We start from the raw sequence: 21600 nt of genomic DNA, 5'->3' as shown, positions 1-21600 counted from the left end.
TTCCATGCTGTATATCTCCAGATGGGCACAAAATGCTGGAGTAACTTAGTGGGACAGGCGGCATGTTGTCAGGACTTACCTCCTTATCATTGATAGTCATACCTAAGAATTAATGAAACTGGTTTACGGATATTTCAGTCTTGCTGAGAGTTTTAGTCCTCTTTTAAAGTCATAAAATAATCATTTTGTAATTCCTTAAGCAGGAACTTCAATGAAATTCAGGGATGGCAGGACTTTCATATGAAGAAAAACTGGATAGACTCGGCTTGTACACGCTAGAATTCAGAAGATTGAGGGGGGATCTTATAGAAACTTACAAAATTCTTAAGGGGTTGGACAGGCTAGATGCAGGAAGATTATTCCCGATGTTGGGGAAGTCCAGAACTAGGGGTCACATTTCAAGGATAAGAGGGAAGTCTTTTAGGACCGAGATGAGAAAATCATTTTTTACACAGAGCTCTCCACGCATCTGAAGGTAGAAGTACAGGAGAAATGCTATGATCTGAAGAAAAGATATGGGGTTGAAAGAGCTTTGGAGGCCTTGCAACTGATTGACAGTCTGACATGCACAGAATAGATTCTTCAACATTCAACTCCGATAGCCCAAACACCCAAGGCTGCAATCCAAGGTCAACATATCACTCAGACACGAAACACCCAACACTAAGTTCTGAAAGCTAATTTTCACCTCAGATCCTGGAAAACATGGACCATTTGTATTTCTTCCAAGATGCCTCTCACTGAAGTTGGGTGTTGATGACGAGTTTCAACATTGTCAATGCACCTGCACTCTTGCTATCTGAGGAAAAGAGAGATCACAAAGCTCCTTATCTATCAGGCAGAAGTAATCTCTGCCCTTCTGCTCACCCCTGGAACCTGGAGAAAGTAAAACATGAGGATCTACTTCGACATTTTAACTGGATACACACGCATACATCTACGGATCTTGTGGCGTGTGTATCCATTTATGCCTATGAATAAAATAACGCATGTATTAATGTGTAACCCGTGTCTGTATAATATAACACGTTGGTAAAGTATATGATGCGTCTGGGTGGAATGTATGTACATACAGTGTGGAGTGCGGGCAACACGGATTAAGGGCATAGTTGGAAGGGGTACATAGAGGTGGAGTGTGGACAACACGGACTGGGCTGCCACTGGCCCGGCATCTGTCTCTCTCTCTGTCTCTGTCTCTCCACAGACTGTGTCTTTAAGAGGCTGACGTCAGGTTGTCCGGATATCCTGGCTTTGTGGAGAGCCATTCAGTGGGGAGGGAGATGAGCTGCGGTTGATCGTTGGTTGAGTTCGGGCGCCGCTGCAGCTGCTGTGGGACCATGTCTGTGGCAGGGTTTAAGAAGCAGTTCCACAAAGCCACACAGGTAAAAGGGAGAGGCTGTCTTCTCGGCGCTGCCAGTAGGTCCTGCTCCCCGTTCCCGCTCCTCCCCAGGTCTCCGCTCACCCCGCCGGGATTTGCCGCTCCACCGAGGCGCACTGCGCTTCCCCGGAGATGCAATGGGGTTTGAGAGCTCGGTGCCCGCATCCGACCGTGTGAAAGCATCGACAGAGCAGCGAGTACCCGCGCCCCCAGTCCCGGCGGCTGCACTGTCTGCACAGCCGCTTTCCCTGTATGTGTTGGACGTGGTTGCAGATATTGTGCACGGAGCGGTGGTGATCTCCAGCTCTGGGTACACGGAGCGCTGTTAACGTCCAGTGTGCATTGTTGGTGTGTATTTCCCACATACGCTGCGCGGTGTCGATGTGTGGTCCAGGATGCATTGTGGTGTCGATGTGTGGTGTTCCTGGCTACACGGGGAACGGTGGATGTGTGTTTCCATGCTAAGTGGTGCATCACCCGAGTCTGCTGTAATGACGTTGTACAGTGCCCTGGAATTCAGATTGAATAAGGAACACATTGTTGGTGAAACATTGAAAATCATTCAAAACAGGGGTTGAATGTTGATTAGTAATGACAAATGTTGTGGCTAAGTACATATGAATAGTTTGATCAAATTGATGTATCCAATGAATCACTTGCCAGTCTGGCTCTGAATGCATTGTCTGCAGGTGATCACTAATACTGCCTGAATTTTGACATTCTGGCATTACTCTGTGTGAGGGCTGGATGAATCCAAGACCCTTTCAAGTCGGGCATTCTCACCGTTGTTATCAGATGTTTCAGCCTTAATGCTACAATATTGATAGCGTGAGTGTGTTATCGACCACATGATTTGCTGTCTATTTAGCGTGCACGTGGGTTTACGGATAGTTAGTATCCTCATGAGGGGAGGGAAATGATTTATAGTGGGGGGCAACGGGTATGAGTTATGTTGGCTGGAGAGGGGGCGCTGAGCTACAGTACATGAGCTGGAGGTGGTGGGAATGGACTGGAAGTTGCAAATGTCAGAGGAAACGCAAGCTTCCAACTGGGAGATGTGAGAAGTGAGTCAACAGATAATTATGGACTCCTGAAAATGAAGCAGCAGGCACATCACAAGTTCTTTCGAACATCTGGATAAAAATATTTATGGACTATGACAGTCCCAATGGTTTGTTACTGACTTAGCCGATACAACAAAATAATAATGTCAACACTTGAGCTGAAATCCTACCAGCCATTGTGCTCCAAATCTTCTTTGGCTGTAAAGCAATTATAAAAAGGATGCGTATGGTGCTTTTGTTATTTTTTTCAGTTGAGAGATACAGCCTTTGGCCCATCATTGCTTACCTCTTGAAATGCTTTAGCCCATGTGTTGTATGTACTCCAGGAGTGCAGATAGGGGGGTAGATCCAAGCTTTGAATCTGACATCAATGAAGGCTCAGTGATACATTTTCTTTCATTCTTTATTCATTCACAAGGTGTGCACATCATGGGTATTTATGGTCCACCTCTAATCACCCATGGAACGAGAAGACAGTTAAGAGTCAACCACATTGGTGATTCTGAAGCCATAGAGGCCAGATTGAATAAATATGTCAGATTCCCTTGCCTGAAAGACATCAGTGTACCAGATGGATTTTTACAACATTTATTATTTCATCATTACAGTTACTCCAACACAATTTTGCTTTTGAATGCCACATTCATTTAATTACTTGAATTTAAATCCAAATGTTGTGTGACTTGGACGAGAACCTGCAAATGGTGGTAGACACAAAATGCTGGAGTAACTCAGCGGGACAGGCAGCATCTCTGGAGAGAAGGAATGGGTGACGTTTCGGGTTGAGACCCTTCTTCATTCCTTCTGTCCAGAGATGCTGCCCCGCTGAGTTACTCCAGCATTCTGTGTCTAACTTTGGTTTAAACCAGCATCTGCAGTTCCTTCCTACACATTCCGCCTGCAAGTGGTGGTCTTCTCTGAACCTGCTGCTTTTGCTCTTACTGATGAAGGTTGTGGGTTTGGGGGTGCTGTTGGAATAGCCTGTGTGCACAACTGCAGCGCCTTATGGAGTTAGTACCCACTGCAGCTATAGGGGTGGAGGGAATGAATGATTGAATAAATGAAAGATCATCTCTAGGATAATTTGAATTTTTTAAAATCTTTGCAAAACCTTCTACTTAATAAAAATGTTTTCTTTACCATTTTAAGCAATAGTGTAAACATGAGTGATTATTTCAGCAGCGATTGTTTATGCCAATTCTATCTGCATCTTCACAAGTCTGTAGTGAGCAAATCATTGCAAGAGATCTCTGCAAAGTCATCTCAAAGATGCCTGGTATAACCATATAACCATATAACAATTACAGCACGGAAACAGGCCATCTCGACCCTTCTAGTCCGTGCCGAACACGTATTCTCCCCTAGTCCCATATACTTGCGCTCAGACCATAACCCTCCATTCCTTTCCCGTCCATATAACTATCCAATTTATTTTTAAATGATAAAAACGAACCTGCCTCCACCACCTTCACTGGAAGCTCATTCCACACAGCCACCACTCTCTGAGTAAAGAAGTTCCCCCTCATGTTACCCCTAAACTTCTGTCCCTTAATTCTCAAGTCATGTCCCCTTGTTTGAATCTTCCCTACTCTCAGTGGGAAAAGCTTATCCACGTCAACTCTGTCTATCCCTCTCATCATTTTAAAGACCTCTATCAAGTCCCCCCTTAACCTTCTGCGCTCCAAAGAATAAAGCCCTAACTTGTTCAACCTTTCTCTGTAACTTAGTTGCTGAAACCCAGGCAACATTCTAGTAAATCTCCTCTGTACTCTCTCTATTTTGTTGACATCCTTCCTATAATTAGGCGACCAAAATTGTACACCATACTCCAGAATTGGCCTCACCAATGCCTTGTACAATTTTAACATTACATCCCAACTTCTTTTTTTTTTTTTTTTTTTTTTAATTTTATTAGAAGTTAATACAATACAAAACAATACAGTGGCACCTAATTTTAGGTGCCAACTATGTCATACTGTAATCCATTCTATGTACAACCTCTAGTTTTATGTTATGAGTAGGCAAGACAAGAAAAAGAAAACAATAGAAAGGGGAAAGAGTGGAAAATAGATGGTAGAGAGTAGAAAAATGTGAAGTGTGGATATAAAAAATAAAAATAAAAAAATAAAATAAAAAAGAAAAGGTGGAAAGTAGAAATAGAAGAAAAGGCCCCTTAAAAGAGAATTTTTCAAATCTATATTCGGAGATGTAGATCTATCCACGTCATGAACTGAAATCAGCAATCCTTATGGTACCGCTGCATCACATGATTCCAAAAAGTCGATGAAAGGAGACCAACTCCTTAAGAATTGGTCATATTTATCTATTAGTCGGAGTCTCATTTCTTCAAGGCGTGCTATGTCCATCATATTCCTAATCCACATTTTAACAGTTGGTATGGTTGTATTTTTCCAAAATTTAAGTATCAATTTCTTTCCAATTATTAACCCATAATTAAAAAAAACATTTTGGTCTTTATTTAAATTGGTATCTTCTCCTATTATTCCAAATATAATCCATTCCATTTTGGGTTCTATTCTTGACTTGAAGAGCTTTGTAAATATATCAAATATATCACTCCAAAATTTATTCAACTTTGTACATCCTACAAATGAATGTGTTAAATTAGCGTTTTGAAACAAACATTTATCGCATCTGGGAGAGACGTTTGGATAAAATTTATTCAACCTCGTTTTTGAATAATATAGTCTATGTAATAATTTGAATTGAATTAAATTATGTCTTGTATTAATAGAACAGTTATGTGTATTCATCAAATACTTTTCCCATCTATCCTTCGAGATCTTTATCATTAGCTCATGTTCCCAATCTTCCCTTAGTGCTTCTGTTGAGGGTGATTCTCTATCTAATATATTATTATAAAAGTATGAAATTAATTTTTGTGAATCAGCCTTAATATTCATTGCTTCTTCTAAAGGGTCTAAAAATATAGTTTGAAATCTATGTATATATTTCTTCATAAAGTCACATACCTGTATATATTTAAAATATTGATTATCCTTCAATTTAAATTTTAATTTTAATTGTTGAAATGATAACAGTTTGCCCAATTCATACATATCCCCTACTTTCCTAATCCCCAGTCTATCCCATTGTTGATATGTGTTGTCGATGAGAGAAGGTTTGAATGCGGGGTTGTTCAATAGTGGGGTTAGTACTGATAAATTATTTAATTTCAAGGATACATCCCAACTTCTATACTCAATGATCTGATTTATAAAGGCCAGCACACCAAAAGCTTTCTTTACCACCCTATCTACATGAGATTCCACTTTCAGGGAACTGTGCACAGTTATTCCCAGATCCCTCTGTTCACCTGCATTCTTCAATTCCCTACCATTTACCATGTACGTCCTATTTTGATTTGTCCTGCCAAGATGTAGCACCTCACACTTATCAGCATTAAACTCCATCTGCCATCTTTCAGCCCACTCTTCCAACTGGCATAAATCTCTCTGTAGACTTTGAAAATCTACTTCATTATCCACAACCCCACCTATCTTAGTATCATCTGCATACTTACTAATCCAATTTACCACACCATCATCCAGATCATTGATGTACATGACAAACAACAGTGGACCCAACACAGATCCCTGTGGCACCCTACTAGTCACTGGCCTCCAACCTGACAATCACTGGCCTCCAACCTGACAACCTGGTATGCAGGTGTTTCTATTACAGACAGGTTGGGGCAATTTGTATGCTGCAGAATCATGTTACACTTGGAAGGAGCAGCTAAGCGAGGCTTGTTTAAACACTGAGACAGTTGTGTTGGCAGTGGCATCAGCAGAGAACTCTATCGCTTCCTTTGGTGTTGATGTCCTCACTGAAATCTGAAGCACTTAGAAGGAATGAATTTCATTAAGAGATAATTGAGCAGTCGCAAATTACGAATATACGCTGCCAGAGCAGGTGTAGTGTATTTCGGCTGTAGCAATAATTTACTGACTTGTAACTTACTGGACAATACCCCAGGCAGGCAGAGAAAACGATCTTAAAATAGTTTTTGCATCTGAATATTAACTGGGACAGTATGATGAGTATGAAATCGTGGCTGCTCTTGCATAATGTCTTTTATTACAAAAATTCTTTGAACTTGAGTTGCTTGATTCTGCCTTAAATAAACAATTACAAATGTTTGGGTAGTTTCTAGACATGGTGCTAGATCTCTGTGTCTGTCAAATGCTCGGAGCTGAAAGGGCTGTCTTAAGTATTAACCATTTCCTTTTCCACAGATGCTGCCTGACCTGCTGGGTCTGCTTTTATTTCAGATTTCCGGCATCAGTGTTTTCTTTTATTGTTAGATTTTCATTATTATCTTAATTTTAACATTTGAAGAAAATGCTGCATCAATGTATTGTTTTGTTTTGATACCTTTAGTATCTGAGCTATTCCCAGTGTTATCTACCTATGTGTGCTATTCTTGGCCTAGCTGACACCAGATTATCTTTGCAGATACCAGTAAAAAGGAGTTAAGATGGTTTATGGAACAATTATTTTAACAATTGTTGTTCAAAGATATGAAATTCTTGAAGGACACTGAATATAAGCCTCTGTTCAGTAACCAAATAGCAACAGCTCAACACCACTTATCAATGCTATGTGCGTTTCGTCCTTGTCTAATTTAGATTTTTTGCCAAATATTGATTTCAAATGCAGAAACATTACTGTCAATAATTTTTTTTTGATATATAACTGTTTTGGGTTTTTATTGGATATTAGCTCCATGATTAAGTGATAAATTATTTTTAAAAAGTCATTATAGTTAATCGGCGTGAATTGTAATAACATAAGATTGGTTAATCAATAAACCCTACGAAGAACATCAATGGAAGACCAAAATTAATTCCTGTAATTCATTTGTGCATCAAATTACAATTTCCATTCATCAAATTGGAATTAAAATGCATTTCCAAGCTTTGTAAGATGCCTAAAATTTAGCTTAACCTTTATCTAGCCCTTAACTGTCGAGAATCGTCAAATATGGATCAAAATAAAAATGCTATAAATCAATTTGTTTCATTGACAAATTTAGGTTCATAATAATTTATTTGGACGTTTATTTCTGGCCTTGAATATTTGATTGCTTCATTAATGTGTGGTCAACTGCTTGCCCTTAAATACTGCTCTTCCTAAATACCTCAACTTTGTTATTAAACATTAAATGCTTCTTAAAGTCTTAGTGTATTTGACTTCTTTTGGTCACCCAATAGCATCTCTTTATGTCACTCTGATGTTTAACACTATTCCTATGAAGCAGTTTTTGTTGTTTATTATGCCAAAGTTGTTGTTGCTTATCCAGAGCTTGCATTTAAAGGTCAGAATATGAGGATGGTGAAGCCCAAAAACATTTAAATATATTTTGTCATAGTTGTGGAGGTACATTACAGAAATAAGCCCTTTAGCCCATATGTATGTGCTGACCATCTAATATTCATTTGCGTTTACACTACATTAATTCCTTTTTTCCATATTGATTTATTGTTTTTGCCAATTTTATCTGCATCTTCACATCCATATTTTCAATAATTCCTCCCAGATTCTGCCACTTACCTAAGCAATAAATTAATCAAAAGTGCATTGATTCCCTGCTCTTTGTTGAAATCGCACCATGGGATCTTTATTATCTGCTTGTGAGAGCGAATGCAATGCCGGAGACCCGGGTTCGATCCTGACTACGGGTGCTGTCTGTATGGAGTTTGTACGTTCTCCCCGTGATCTGCGCGGGTTTTCTCCGAGATCTTCGGTTTCCTCCCGCATTCCAAAGACGTACAGGTTTGTAGGTTAATTGGCTTGGTAAATGTAAAATTGTCCATAGTGGGTGTAGGATAGTGTTAATGTGCGGGGATAACTGGTTGGCGCGGACCCGGTGGGCCGAAGGGCCTGTTTCCGCGCTATATCTGTAAAACTAAAACTAAAACTCTCTCACCTGCACCTTGTACTCAAGTGTTTGGAATGAGACATGATCCTCATTATCCCACGGCATTGCGTGGTACTTCATATTTCCAAGGACCAGGATGTGCGTGACAATGTACAATGGCACCACGATTCATGTGGCAGCGGGGAAATAATCTGGGTGGATCCGATTGGAGATCACATTGCATTGAACACACATTATTATCTCCCTGAACTCCAGCATCTCAAGAAACCATTCATTGGCATGTGTGGAATTGATCATGGTATCTGTCTCAGCACAACGTTTGAATGTCTTTTACAATTTCAGGGACATTCACAATCTTTTGCAATCTTTAGTGGCTGATTAACCTAGACAGCATAGGTTAGTCGTCTGTTCGAATTTACCGTGTTGTTTTGCCAGCAGGGCCTATTCTGCCTCCTTACAAAGCCATTGCTTTTGAAGCGACTTGTCATTCAGGGTCGGAACAGAAGATGCCAGCGATTTGCCACTGCAAGTTTCGGCTCTCAGTGATAGAGGAAATATTGAGGGTTTTAAAATAATTTTCAGAATGGAAGCAAAGGAGCAAATTGTGGAAACTTTGACCATTTGTTTTGAAGGAAGGTCATCCACTTCAAACTTCAACTCTGTTTCTTGCTCCAAAGTTGCAGCGTAAAATTGCTGACTATTTCTAGCACTTTTTTTGTTTCAGATTTTCAGCATCTGCATTTTTTCAATTATTTTCTTATCCTCCTTGTGATATGTGTGGTGCTGAATGATTGGAAGAAGCTGAAGTGGTATTGTTCACAAAGAAAGAAAAGGCGACTCGGTAAAGATGCTGAAAATCTGAAATAAAAGCAGAAAATGCTGGAAACACTGCAGACCAGACAGCCCAACTAATATCTGTTGTAGATAAATTAGGCCGACTAGGGCTGTATAAGATGGCCATCTATGATATGTTCAACATCCCGCATTAGTGTCGGTTAATTGTATTCTGTAAATTGTCGCTAGTGTAGGATACGAAAGGGGGATAGCATAGTACTAGTGAACAGCTGATCGATGGTTGGTGTGGACTCGTTGCGCTGAAGAGCCTGTTTCCATGCTATTTCTCTAAACTATAAGCTTGATGTTTATTTTTTTGGAAGTAGGTGACATACCCAGCATGATTTTCTAGGCGTCTTTCTTTTTCTGAAATTTGCAGCTCCAACATTCTTTGTCTGTCCCATCATCTATCCTCTCACTCTCAAATTCATTGACAGATATGGTCACCTTTGGGTTTATCTTATCAGAGACATCCCACCCCTATCTCGCTCTTCAATGAATGAATTAATGAATGCTTTATTGTCACATGTGATATGTCACAGTGAAATTCTTTGCTTGCATACCCAAGGTATGCAATTAGTCACCAAATAAAGGGCGCTGACATAAATTACAAAGTAACTTGCTTCAGCTTTTGGTGTCTTTCTCAGTTCGGAGAGTTTTTGTCCTGAAATGTTAACTCTGCTCCTCGTCACACAGACACAGCCCAACCTGTTAAGTATTTAGAGTCGTAGAACAATACAAAATGAAACCAGGCCCTTCAGTCCAACTTGTCCAAGCCAACAATGTTAGCATTCTGGGCTAGTCCCATTTAGCCTAAATCCTTCCTCTCCATATATCTGTGCAAATGTATTTTTTTATGCCAGTTATGGATTGCCCCCGGGGTTAAAACTTTCTCCAGAGAGCTCTCTTAAATCTCCGCTCTTCCACTTTCAGCCTATGCCCTCCAGCTTTATAATTCTCTACCGTTGTAAAAGACTGAGTGTTCACTTTATCCATGCCCCTCATCAGCCTCCTATGCTCCAAAGAAATAAATCCCAGCCTACCCACTCTCTCCCCATAACTGAAGCCCACAAGTCCAGGTAAATCTCTTCTGCACCTTTCCAAATTAATGACACCCTTCCTATGGCAGGCCAACCAGAACTGCACACCAAGTGTGGCCTCGCCAACAACTTGTAGAGCTACATCATGATGTTTGGTTCTTTCTGATTTATTGTTATTGTTGCATGTACTGAGATACAGTTGGAACTTTGTTTGCATGCTATCGAAGCAAATCATACCATATATGATTACAAATAAGATATCAACAAGTAAAACAGGTAGTGCAAAGTGAAAAATACTTGAATATAAGGTGCGGCAAGGTAGTAGAGTTGTTGCCTTACAGTGCCAGAGACAGAGACCCGGGTTTGATCCAGACTATAGGTGCAGTCTGTACTAAGTTTGTACGTTCTCCATGTGACCTGCATGTGTTTTCTCCCACACTCCAAAGACATAAATGTTTGTGGGCTAATAGGCTTGGTAAATTGAAATTTGACCCCAGTGTGTGTCGGATTGTGTTTGTGTGCGGGGATGGCTGGTCAATGTGAACTCAGTGGGCTGAAGGGCCTATTCCCATGCTGTATCCCTAAACTAAACTAAACTAAATAGCATTACAGTTATGGAGAAAGAGCAGATAACAAAAAAGTTCCAGAACCACAATGAGGTCGGTTAGGAGATCAGAACTGCACCCGTAGTTTTTCAGTGGATCATTCAATAGCCTGGTAACAGCCGGAAAGAACCGTTCCTGAATCTGGTGATACATGTTTTAAAGCTTTTGTATCTTCTGCCCAACAAGTGAAGGGAGAAGAAAGAATGATAGGACTGTAAATGGTCCTTGATTTGGAAAAATGGATAACTCAGTGGGTCAGGCAGCAGAGGCACCCTTTTTGGGTCAGGACCCTACTTCTAATTTTGAAGAATGTCCATGACCTGAAATAACGCCTATCTATATTCTCCAAAGATGCTGCCTAACCCCATGAGTAACTCCAGCACTTTCTCTCCTTTTTGGGAAAACCAGCATCTGCAGTTACTTGTGTCTACTGGTCCTTGATTGTGTCGGCTGCTTGCCAGAGCATGAGGTGTAAATGGATTTGATAGGTCGGAGGCTGGTTTGTGTAATAGACTGGGCTACTTCCACAACTCTCTGCAATTTATTGTGGTCTTGGGCAGAGCTGTTGCCAAACCAAGCTCTCTTGCGTCCCGAAATGGAGCTTTCTACAGTGCATCTTTAGAAGTTGATGAGTTGCTGGAGGCAGGCCAAACTTCCTTAGTCTTCTGAGGAGCTCGAGGTATTGGTGAACATTCTTGGCTGCACATCAATGTGGTTGGTCTAGGACAGATTGTTGATAATATTTATGCCTCATAGCTTGAAACTCTCAACTATCACAACTTTGGAACCATTGATGTATTATGCGGTGTATTTACCACCTCGCTTCCTAGTCAATACCCTTGGCAATGAAAGTATGTGAGCCAAGCGCCTTCTTAACCACCTGACTCACCACAAATAGTGAACCATGTACTCCTAGGTCTCACTTCATTGTCAACTGCATTGCCTTTCAAATCGTTAATGTATAAAACAAACGGTAGTGGACCCAACACCTATGGCACACCACTGGTTACAAGCCTCCAATCAGAAAAACAACTCTTCACAACGACTGAAGATAGACATAAAAAGCTGGAATAAATCAGCGGAACAGGCAGCATCTCTGGAGTGAGGGAATGGGTGATGTTTTGGGCCGAGACCCTTATTCAGACTGGTTAGGGATAAAGGAAATGAGAGATACAGACGGTGATGTGGAGAGATAAAGAACAATGAATGAACGATGTGCAAGAAAGGAAACAGGCCATTGTTAGCTGTTTGTAGGGTGAAAATGAGAAGCTAGTGCGACTTGGGTGGGGGAAGGATAGAGAGAGAGAGAGAGAGAGAGAGAGAGAGAGGGAATGCCGGGGCTACCTGAAGTTAGAGAAATCAATATTCATACCACTGGGCTGTAAGCTGCCCAAGCGAAATATGAGATTCTGTTCCTCCAATTTGTGTTTAGCCTCACTCTGACAAGTGAACCTCTGTTTAACTTGAAAGGACTGTTGGGGTGCCTGGCCAGAGTCGAGGGAGGAGGTAAAGCGACAGGTGTTGCATCTTCTGCGGTTGCAGGGGAAGGTACCTGGGGAGGGGGTGGTTTGGGTGGGAAGGGATGAGTTAACCAGGGAGTTGCGGAGGGAACAGTCTCTGCGGTCTCTAGGTGTTGTATGCAACGGCTTCTAGGGTGGAAGGTAAGGACTAGGGGGACTGTCTCCGTTGCGATGAAGGGGAGCAAAGGCGGAGCTGTGGGGTACCGAGGAGACACGAGTGAGGATCTCATTTATGATGGGAGAGAGGAACTCCATTTCGCTATAGAATGAGGACATCTCGGATGTTCTAGTATGGAACACCTCATCTTGTGCGCAGACGCGGCGTAGACGGAGGAATTGGTAGTAGGGGATAGAGTCTTTGCAGGAAGCAGGGTGGGAGGAAGTGCAGTCAAGCTAGTTGTGGGAGTCAGTGGGTTTGTAATAGGTCAGTCAATAGTCTATTTCTTGTAATGGAGACTGAAATCAAGAAAGGGGAGGGAGGTGTCGGAGATGGTCCAAGTACATTTGAGTGCAGGATGAAAATTGGTGGTGAAGTTGATGAAGTCCATGAGTTCTGCACACGTGCAGGAGGTAGCACCTATGCAGTTATCAATGTAACGGAGATGGAGGTTGGGGATAGGGCCAGTGTAAAGTGTTTCTCCCACAGCTCTACAAAACGGCCATTTGACTCCCTCCTCCAAGCCAATTTTGAATCCAATTGAATAACCCGATTTGGATTCCATGTGATCTCACTTTCCAGACGAGCCTAGCATGCTGGATCTAATCAAAAGTTTTGCTGGAGTTGATATAGATCTCTGCCGTTCCCTCATCAATCGTTCTTTAAGGTTCATGAGACACTATTTCCTGTGCACAAAGCTGAGCTGACTATAATCAGTCCTTGCCAATCCAAATGTAGATCCTGTCCCTCAGAATCCCCTCCAACAATTTTCCCACCAATGTTGACCTGACTAATCCTTGTTCCCATTCTTACATAACGTACAACATTAGCTACCCTGCAGTCTTCTGGAACTTTGCCTATATGCTGTGTCACCTGGCAGATGATGCAGGAGCTTAAATGGTGACCAGCAGGTTCAAGAACAGTTTCTTCCCAGCAACTGTCAGGCTCTTGAACATTTTGCCACACTAACCCCCGTAACTATCGTCTTCTATGAACTGTCTTTGGTGCAAAATGGCCTTCAGTGTAGCACTTTATGGTTACCTAGTGTTATTGTTATTAACTTCTTGTATCATTGATTATTGTATATTTATTTATGTAGCCTTGCATTAATGGGACTGTTAAGCTGCAGCAAGTAAGAATGTTATTGTTCCAAAGCTGGTACATATGACCATTAAACTTTTGTGATTCTTGCCAGATCCATTTTGGGCCCTCGTTTTGCCCCCCTGATTGCCTTCTTAAGTGTTCACCTACATTTCTTAGACACATTTGCTTGATCCCATCTGCCTAAATCTAACATATGCCTTCTTTACCCTGGCCAGAACCTTAACATCTCTCGTTAACCAGAATTCTTGTGCCCTTCACCCTTGCAGGAACATGCTGTCTCTGCACTCTGGTCAACTTACTTTTGAAAATCTCCTGCCTGCTAGACATCCCCTTATTTGCAAACAGACTCGGCCAATCCACCTCTGCAAGTTCCTGCCTAATGCCTCCAAAATTTGCCTTGCCCCAATTTAAAACCTTAACTTGTGGACCAGTCCAACCCTTCTCCTTAACTACTTTAAAATTAATAGAATGAATCCCTAAGGGCTCCCCCACTGACACTTGAGTCACTTGCCTTGTTCCCTGAGAGGAGGTCAGGAGTTGCATCGTCCTTAATTGAGCCATCTGCATATTCCATCTAGTCCAAGACTCTTAAACTATGGAAGCCTCAGTCAACATTAGTGAAATTGAAATCTCCCACTAGTACTACCAAATTATTTTTTCCAGCTATCTGCTCCTCTAACTTCTGCTAATTATTGGGGGACCAATAATAGGGTCCCATCAATGTGATCATTATCCTCCTGTTTCTTGCATTCTATCCATATGGCTTCACTGAACAATTCTCCAAAGAATATCCACTCGGAGTGTAGTTATATCTTCTCTGATTAAAAAGGGAACCTCCTTCATCTCTATAAGGCCCATAGGATCTGTGTCTTGGAATATCGAGCTGCCAGTCTTGCCCTTCTCTCAGCCATGTTTGTGTTACGGTTATTAACATAGCCAAGCCAACCCATAGTCTGCCATCATCCTCTCTCTCCAAATGTTGATTTATGCTGTCCCTCATACATTGTTTTCCAAAATCTTGTCCATTTCCAGTGTTGCAGTCAAAGCATAAAATCTGAGATAAAAAGATAACATGCTGGAAAGGTTCAGGTCAGGTGGCATCTGTTAAGAGAGGAACCAGGCTAAATTTTCAGGTCCTTTTCTTTTCAGACAGAATGTTGTTCAACTGAAAAGTTAACTCACTTTCACGAGTGACAGGCTGCTGGGTCTCTGGTTACTTTGTCTGCCTCCTACTCCTTTTCTAAACAAGGGTACCACATCAGTAACCTTTCTGTTCCTGGGCAATGGACCTGTAGCCAAAGATCACTGCAAAATGATGGTCAGAGCCGGTGCTGTTTTTTCCTTGCTTCTTTTTTTACATCCTGGGATACATCTTTCTGGGATCGGTGATTTTCCATTTTAAAGATGTCAGATTTCTTTAAATGCCCTCTCATTTTTATCATTTCCAATATTTCCACATCATTCATTAATGGCACTGCATACACCATTCTATCTTCAGTGCAAACAGGCTATTCAGTCCAAAATGTCTGTTCTGAACATGATGTCAAATTAAACTAATTCCTTCTGCCTGCCCTTGATCCTTATCATTCCATTCCCTGCATATTCTTGTATCTATCTAAAAGCCTGTAAAATGCCTTTATCTGCTTCCAACACCAACCCTAGCAGTGCATTCTAGGCACCTACCACTCTCTGTGTAAAAACAAAACTTGGCTCAACTTTCATCCTCTGATCTTATAACCATATAACCACATAACAATTACAGCACGGAAACAGGCCATCTCGGCCTTTCAAGTCGGTGCCGAACCAGGAAAACTTTAGCTAAATTTAAGCTTAAAGCTAAGTATTTGACATTTCCGCCCTGTGAGAAAAGTTCTGACTGTCAACGCTATCTATGCTCTCATAATTTTATAAACGTTTTCCCCGTCTCCCCTCGACCTCCAGAAAAAAATATCCAAGTTTGTCATCCAAGTTTTCATTCACTTTCTCATTCAGACTGCTGTTCTGATCACTAATAGGTCCCACTCTCGCCCTTTCTTTTTCCTATCATGAACTTGTAGAAAATCTCAGGCATTAAATATATGATACTTAATTATTATCACCAATATTCTTTCCACACTTCCTTTTTAGCTTCCAAATGTCACCTCTGCACCTTCTTGTCCACCCGGCTCTCCGTATCTGTCGCGAGTTTCTTCATTTTTACTATTTTCTACCTGGTGAGTTTCTGGATATCCAAGAGAATTAGAAGTGGAAGGTCCACCCCTCCTTGGCCCACGAATCGCCCATTGCTTTGGCTTACCCCTGCTCATCTCCTCTTTACACTGGCTCTCTCTCCCACTTCTCACTCATTGATGCGGGGTTTTGACATGAAGCATCGACCATTCCTATCCACCAGCAGATGCTGCTAAACCCGCACAGTTCCTCCAGCAGATTATTATTGTTCTAGATTCTCGCATATCTCCAGAATTTAAAGCTTCCTTTTTTTACTTCTGTTGTAGACATACAGACATATTTATTGTGAACAAATCTATTGAGGGATTTCCAGATTTAGACCCAGAGACGATGAAGGCTTGGTGATATTTCCAAGTCGGGTGATGTTTCACTTGGTGGGGCACATGCAGGTGGTGGTGCACCTGTTGTCCTTTTCCTTCATGGTGGTAGATGTTGTTGGTCTTGGTAGGTGCTTTTGGAGTAGTCTGGATGAGTAAGCGGGTGGATATTCTCCCAAATGATTGTTGACAATCAACCGGGCTTTTTGTCCTGCTTGAACTTATTGAGAATTATTGGCATTGCATTCTGCAAGTGGAGAGTGCTGCATCATGCTCTTGATGGTGGAAAGTTCCTAGATGTCAGGAGACATGTCTTTACTGTTGAATATTACACATGCTTTGTTGTAACATCCCATCATCAAATGCATTGTGTTAATGCATGTGAATATATCCATGTAACAAATGCTGAAAATAACAAAACATTTTAAAACATAGAAAAATTAAAATGAGTTTCGTGCCAGCTGGAATAAAGCCCCTGTCCCACTTTCACAACCTAATTGGCGACTTCTGCCGAGTTTGCCATTGAAATGCAAACATGACATCATGTGAACATTTTCCACTCGTAGCTAGTCGTAGTTGGTCTTAGGTGTGGAAGACCGAGTCGTAGGAGGTCTTAGGCATAGTCGTAGGGGGTCATAGGAGGTCTTTTACTTTGGTGAGTCCACACGACCGTGACATTTTTTTCAACTCGTCTAGGGCTTTCTAAACTCGTGGATTATGTCGTCCAAGTGGGACAGGCCCTTAATATGTTCCACGGAAAAGCAAAAGTGAAATAAATAATGACAGAACACTGGATAACTTCAGCAAGTCTGGCAGCAACGATGGAGGGAGAGACAGAGTTAATATTCAGATCAGTAGATCCTTCAAGGGAATGGACATAAAGCTGAAATGGCAATGTGATTCCATTCTCCACAGATGTTGCCTAATCTGCTGAATTATGTTTTATTATGAGACTTAAGCTGGAATCTGATGCCAGCGTTAACGGTGTCAACATTTTACAGGGACAGCCTTTGGGTTTGTACGGTTCCCCCTTCAGTCAGCAGTGAAACCCGAGGCTTGTCTTTTTTGTCCTTGACGTGTTCGGATTAATCTGACGTATCCGCATGATGGAAAGGAGTGTGCTGTGTTTGAGCATAAATCCCTTGGCTTGAATGAAACTGCACCCTGGGCATCTGCAATGCAGTCTCACCGATCTGGATTCAGCACCGTTTTATGCAAGCAAGCTGCGTTAACATTCTCATCCAAGCGACATGAAAAATCACCGCACCAGAAGGGCAGCCTTTTATTTTATTTCTGTCCCTTTGGTCAGATGGCCATTGCTTGCAGTTTAATGTAAGTCCCTCTCCTTTCTTTTAAGGCTTTTAAATGCCCCTCTTCCTAGAGTTAATTTTAACCTAACATACCGAGTCGGAATCTGTCATGCAGGGAATGAGATTACAGCTTTACTCCCACATTACATTTCCCTCCAGGAGGCGATGGTCATTGAATCTTTATCAGTTGCCATCAAGCAGATTAGGATAAATTGAGCCCTTCAATCTGTCTTTCTCTTCCTTCCTCTCTTCAAGTGCATTATTTGATGGAAATTCTTAAAGAATAATGGGCCATAGTAAAAGGTACATCTATGGAGCGAAGGAATAGGTGATGTTTCGGGTCGAGAAGAAGGGTCTCGACCCGAAACGTCACCTATTCCTTCACTTTCTCCACCATTTTTATCTACCTTTGATTTCTCCAGCTTCTGCAGTTCCTTCTTAAACATGGGGCATAGTAAAAGTGCATTTACTCTGCCCTGGCCCCTCCGAGGACCATTTGCCAGAAAAAAGTTCCTTTGATTGTCTTCCTGCTCCTGCCATCCCACTTTCCTCTCAACGTGGTTCCCAAAAGATAAGCAGAAAGGCACTGTGGTATGGTTGGTGGATGATATGGAGATGGCTAAGGAGAAGCTCAGTATGCAGCAGGGCAGAGAGAATTCAGAGATTTGCGGAGAGTTAGATGATGAGTAGGAGGAGGAGTGGACCGAAAAACTTGCTTGGGACACTTGGTCTGTTTCTGCAATGTACCTCCTGCTAACTTTTAAAATAGTGAAGATTCGCTGAGTTTAGATGCTTTGGTGGAACAGGAATGGAGATCGGTTAAACTAGTGGTACAGTGAGAGTAACTGTAGTTGGAAGAATGGTGGCTATTGTTTTTTAGCCACATACTGACAAACGTCAGTGGAAAGACAATACATGATTACAATCGAGCAATCCACATTGATATCTACAACCAATCCATGATTAAGGGAATAATGTGAATAACTTTTAGTGCAAAATAAAATCCAGTAAAATCCGATTAAAGATAGTCTGAGTGTCTCCAATGAGGTATATAGTAGCTCAAGACTGCTCACTAATTGTTGGCAAGATGGTTCAGTTGCCTGATAGCAGCTGGGAAGAATCTGTCCCCGAATCTGGACGTGAGCGTTTTCACTTTTCTATACCTTTTGACTGATGGGAGAGGGGAGCTTGTTGACGTCGTGAGATGTAGGACTGGACTAATTTTGTTGTGAATTTGCAGAGGCTTGAGTGGAACTGGAGACGTGAGAAACTGCAGATGCAGGAATCTTGAGCAAAACGCAAAGTGCTGGAGTAACTCCAGTGGGTGAGGCAGCAACTGGGAGGGAATGGACAGGCAGCGTTTGGGACCCTTCAGTGATTGTAGTAGGGGGGAGAAAGCTGGAAAAGAGGTAGGCAGAAGAATGCCTGGCAAGTGATAGGTGGATATGTGTGAGGGGGTGGGGGGATTATTGCAGATGGGTGGAATAATTGACAAAGGCTAGAGATGAAAAAGACAAAAGGGCGTCAGAGAGGAGTGAAATGTAAAGCTAGAGGGAGGGATATGAGTGGAGGGACGGCGGGGGGGAGATAGTGGGCAAAATAGGTGTGCACCGATGGAGAGTATGGGTGGGGTACGGCGCATGAAACACAGAGAGAGAGAGAGAGAGAGGGAGGGGAGGCGATTGTTACTTAAAATTGGCCAACTCAATATTTATGCTGTTCGTTTGTAAGTTACTGGAATGTGAGGTGCTGTTTCTTCAGTTTGCATGTTCCATCTGGCATTGGAGGAGGGCCAAGGCACAAGAATTGTTATGGGAAGGAGAGTTACATTCACGGGATATGGGGAGAAAGCAGGAACTAGGGTACTGGGGTTGGATGATCAGCCGTGATCATATTGAATGGCAGTGCTGGCTTGAAGGGCCGAATGGTCTACTCCTGCCTCTATTTTCTGTGTTTCTATGTTTCTAAAATGGTTAGCTACCAAGAGACCAACAGGCTTAGGTGGACCGAGCACAAGTGTTCGGCGAAACAGTTGCCTGGTCTGCACTTAGTCTCGCCGATGTAAAGGAGGCAGCAATGGGAGTACCAAATGCAGTAAACTGAATTTAACCAAGTGGGTGCAATCCTCAGTGACTCCCCTTCCCATTCCCAGACTGAGAGCAATGTTATTAGATTGGAAAGGGTACAGAAAAGATTTGCCAGGATATTGCTTGTAATTATGGGCTGGAGTAATTTGGAAAGGCTGGAAAGACTGGGTCTTTTTTCTTTGAAGTGCAGGAGGCTGCGGGGTGAACTGATTGAGGTGTAATATGAACGCTCACAGCTATTTTCCCCAACTTGAAGATTCTAAAGCTAGAGGGCATAGGCTTAAGGAGAAAGATTTAAAAGGGATATCAGGAGCAACTTTTTTGTTCAGAGGGTAATCCTTGCCTGGAATATGCAGCCACGTGACCTGTTGTGCTTTTCTGTTCTCTACAGCTCTGACTTGAGTTTTACATGTCTGCATATCTGGAACAGCATAATGGCTGCTGGATCATAATAAGGTTGATTTTTATTCCACTGATGCATTTTTGTTCCTCGCCCATGGTGTTAAATTGGTCAGAGTGTAACATCCTTTCCTCTATTAGTGAGAAATAGTGTAACACGCAACAATGACAGCGGATTAACGAATGAAGAGTGGCAGATCCTTGCTGATGTTACCCAATGTCATTTGTTGTCGGCTCTTTGTTGTATCAAAGGGCTGGGAGCCAGGATAGGGAAATATTCCAAGTTGGGCACCATCCCCTTCTTGAGCAGGTAGATAGCATGCGCCACAAGAGGATGTTTAAACTGCTTTCATAATTTCCTTTTCATACACACAGGTTGGTGCAAGTTGGAAGTAGCTCTGCATATTTGTCTTTGGAACCTTGCAGCAAAATAAAGGTCATTTGGCATATTGGGTCAGTGCAGCCTCTTGCTCTTTTCTCCATTTCATACTTCAGAAAGCTTCACTACTTTGTTAACTGTGGGATTGTGTCTGTGACGAAATGTGTTTTGCGCAATTTTGGTTTACTGCTTCCTCCATTTCCCAATCCTCATCTATATTTCGTGCTTTCCATTGTTCATTTGTTTGCACTGAAGCAAACTATGCTCCTTCCCTTTGCCGATCACCCTGCAACTGCTTTCCAATTCCTGTTTTGGGCTTTTTGTTTTCTGCAATTAAAGTTTAAAAAAAAAAAAAAACCCCAATATCAAGTGAAAGAAAGGGTGGCACAGTGCGCAGCTTGTGAAGCCGCTGACTCAATGCTCACCTCTGGTGCTGCCCATGTGGAGTTTGTATGTTCTTCCTGTGTCTGCGTGGGATTCCCCTGACGATCTGGTCCCTTCACCCATCCCAAAGACACGCGGATTGATAGATTACTTGACCACTGTAAATTGCGCCTGTTGTGTTGGTGAGCGCCAGAATCCGAGGCAAATTGATTAGGATGTAAGAAGATTTTTTTTAAATGGGTTGAATGTAGTATCAGTGCAAATAACTACTGCTATGCTGTACATCTCTATGAATATTGATTTATAAAATCAATCAATGTTTGAGCTATTTGTCCAAACACATTAATTGTTAACACATCCTATGCAATTTGTTGTGATGTGAAAGCAGTTTTGAAAGATCGCTTAATAGAGAGAGAAAAAAGAGAGAAATGCTTATCTGTTTGGGTTATTTCACTGAGTTAAACATAAAGAGATAGTCATTGTCATTTCAGTTATCAAGATCCTTCATGGTCTGATTGAGGCCTGGGGTTAAACCCAGAATTAAGGCGTTTGGCCCATCGAGTCTACTCTGCTGTTCAATCATGGCTGGTCTATTTTTCCCCCTCAACCCCAATCTCATGCCTTCTCCCTATAACATTTGAACCCCTCATTAATCAAGAACCTATCAATCTCAGCTTTAAAAATACCCAATATCTTGGCCTCCATAGCAGGCCTGTGCCAATGAATGCCACAGATTCCCCACCCCCTGGCTAAAGAAATTCCTCCTCATCTCCATTGTAAAGGTATGTTCTTTTATGCTAAGGCTGCGCCCTCTCCCATTACTGGAACTATCCTTTCCACATTTGCTCTATCTAGGCCTTTCATTATCCTGTAATTGTCAATGAGATC

The 21600-nt window shown here is 41.9% G+C and overlaps 1 protein-coding gene across 1 annotated transcript in view; it reads left to right on the top strand.

Moving 5' to 3' along the window:
• Window positions 1-1242: 1242 nt before the first annotated feature.
• Window positions 1243-21600, top strand: part of sh3gl2 (SH3 domain containing GRB2 like 2, endophilin A1) — a 142296-nt gene continuing 121938 nt past the window's right edge. The window contains exon 1 of the mRNA XM_033018254.1: window positions 1243-1382. Within this exon, the coding sequence (XP_032874145.1) occupies window positions 1338-1382 (45 nt within the window). The 5' untranslated portion in view covers window positions 1243-1337. The remainder of the gene's footprint in view (window positions 1383-21600) is intronic.

This window comes from Amblyraja radiata, chromosome 3, assembly GCF_010909765.2.
Source record: "Amblyraja radiata isolate CabotCenter1 chromosome 3, sAmbRad1.1.pri, whole genome shotgun sequence".
Lineage (NCBI taxonomy): Eukaryota > Metazoa > Chordata > Chondrichthyes > Rajiformes > Rajidae > Amblyraja > Amblyraja radiata.
The sequence above is the reverse complement of the archived record's forward strand: the minus strand, read 5'-3'. Positions and strand labels throughout refer to the sequence as shown.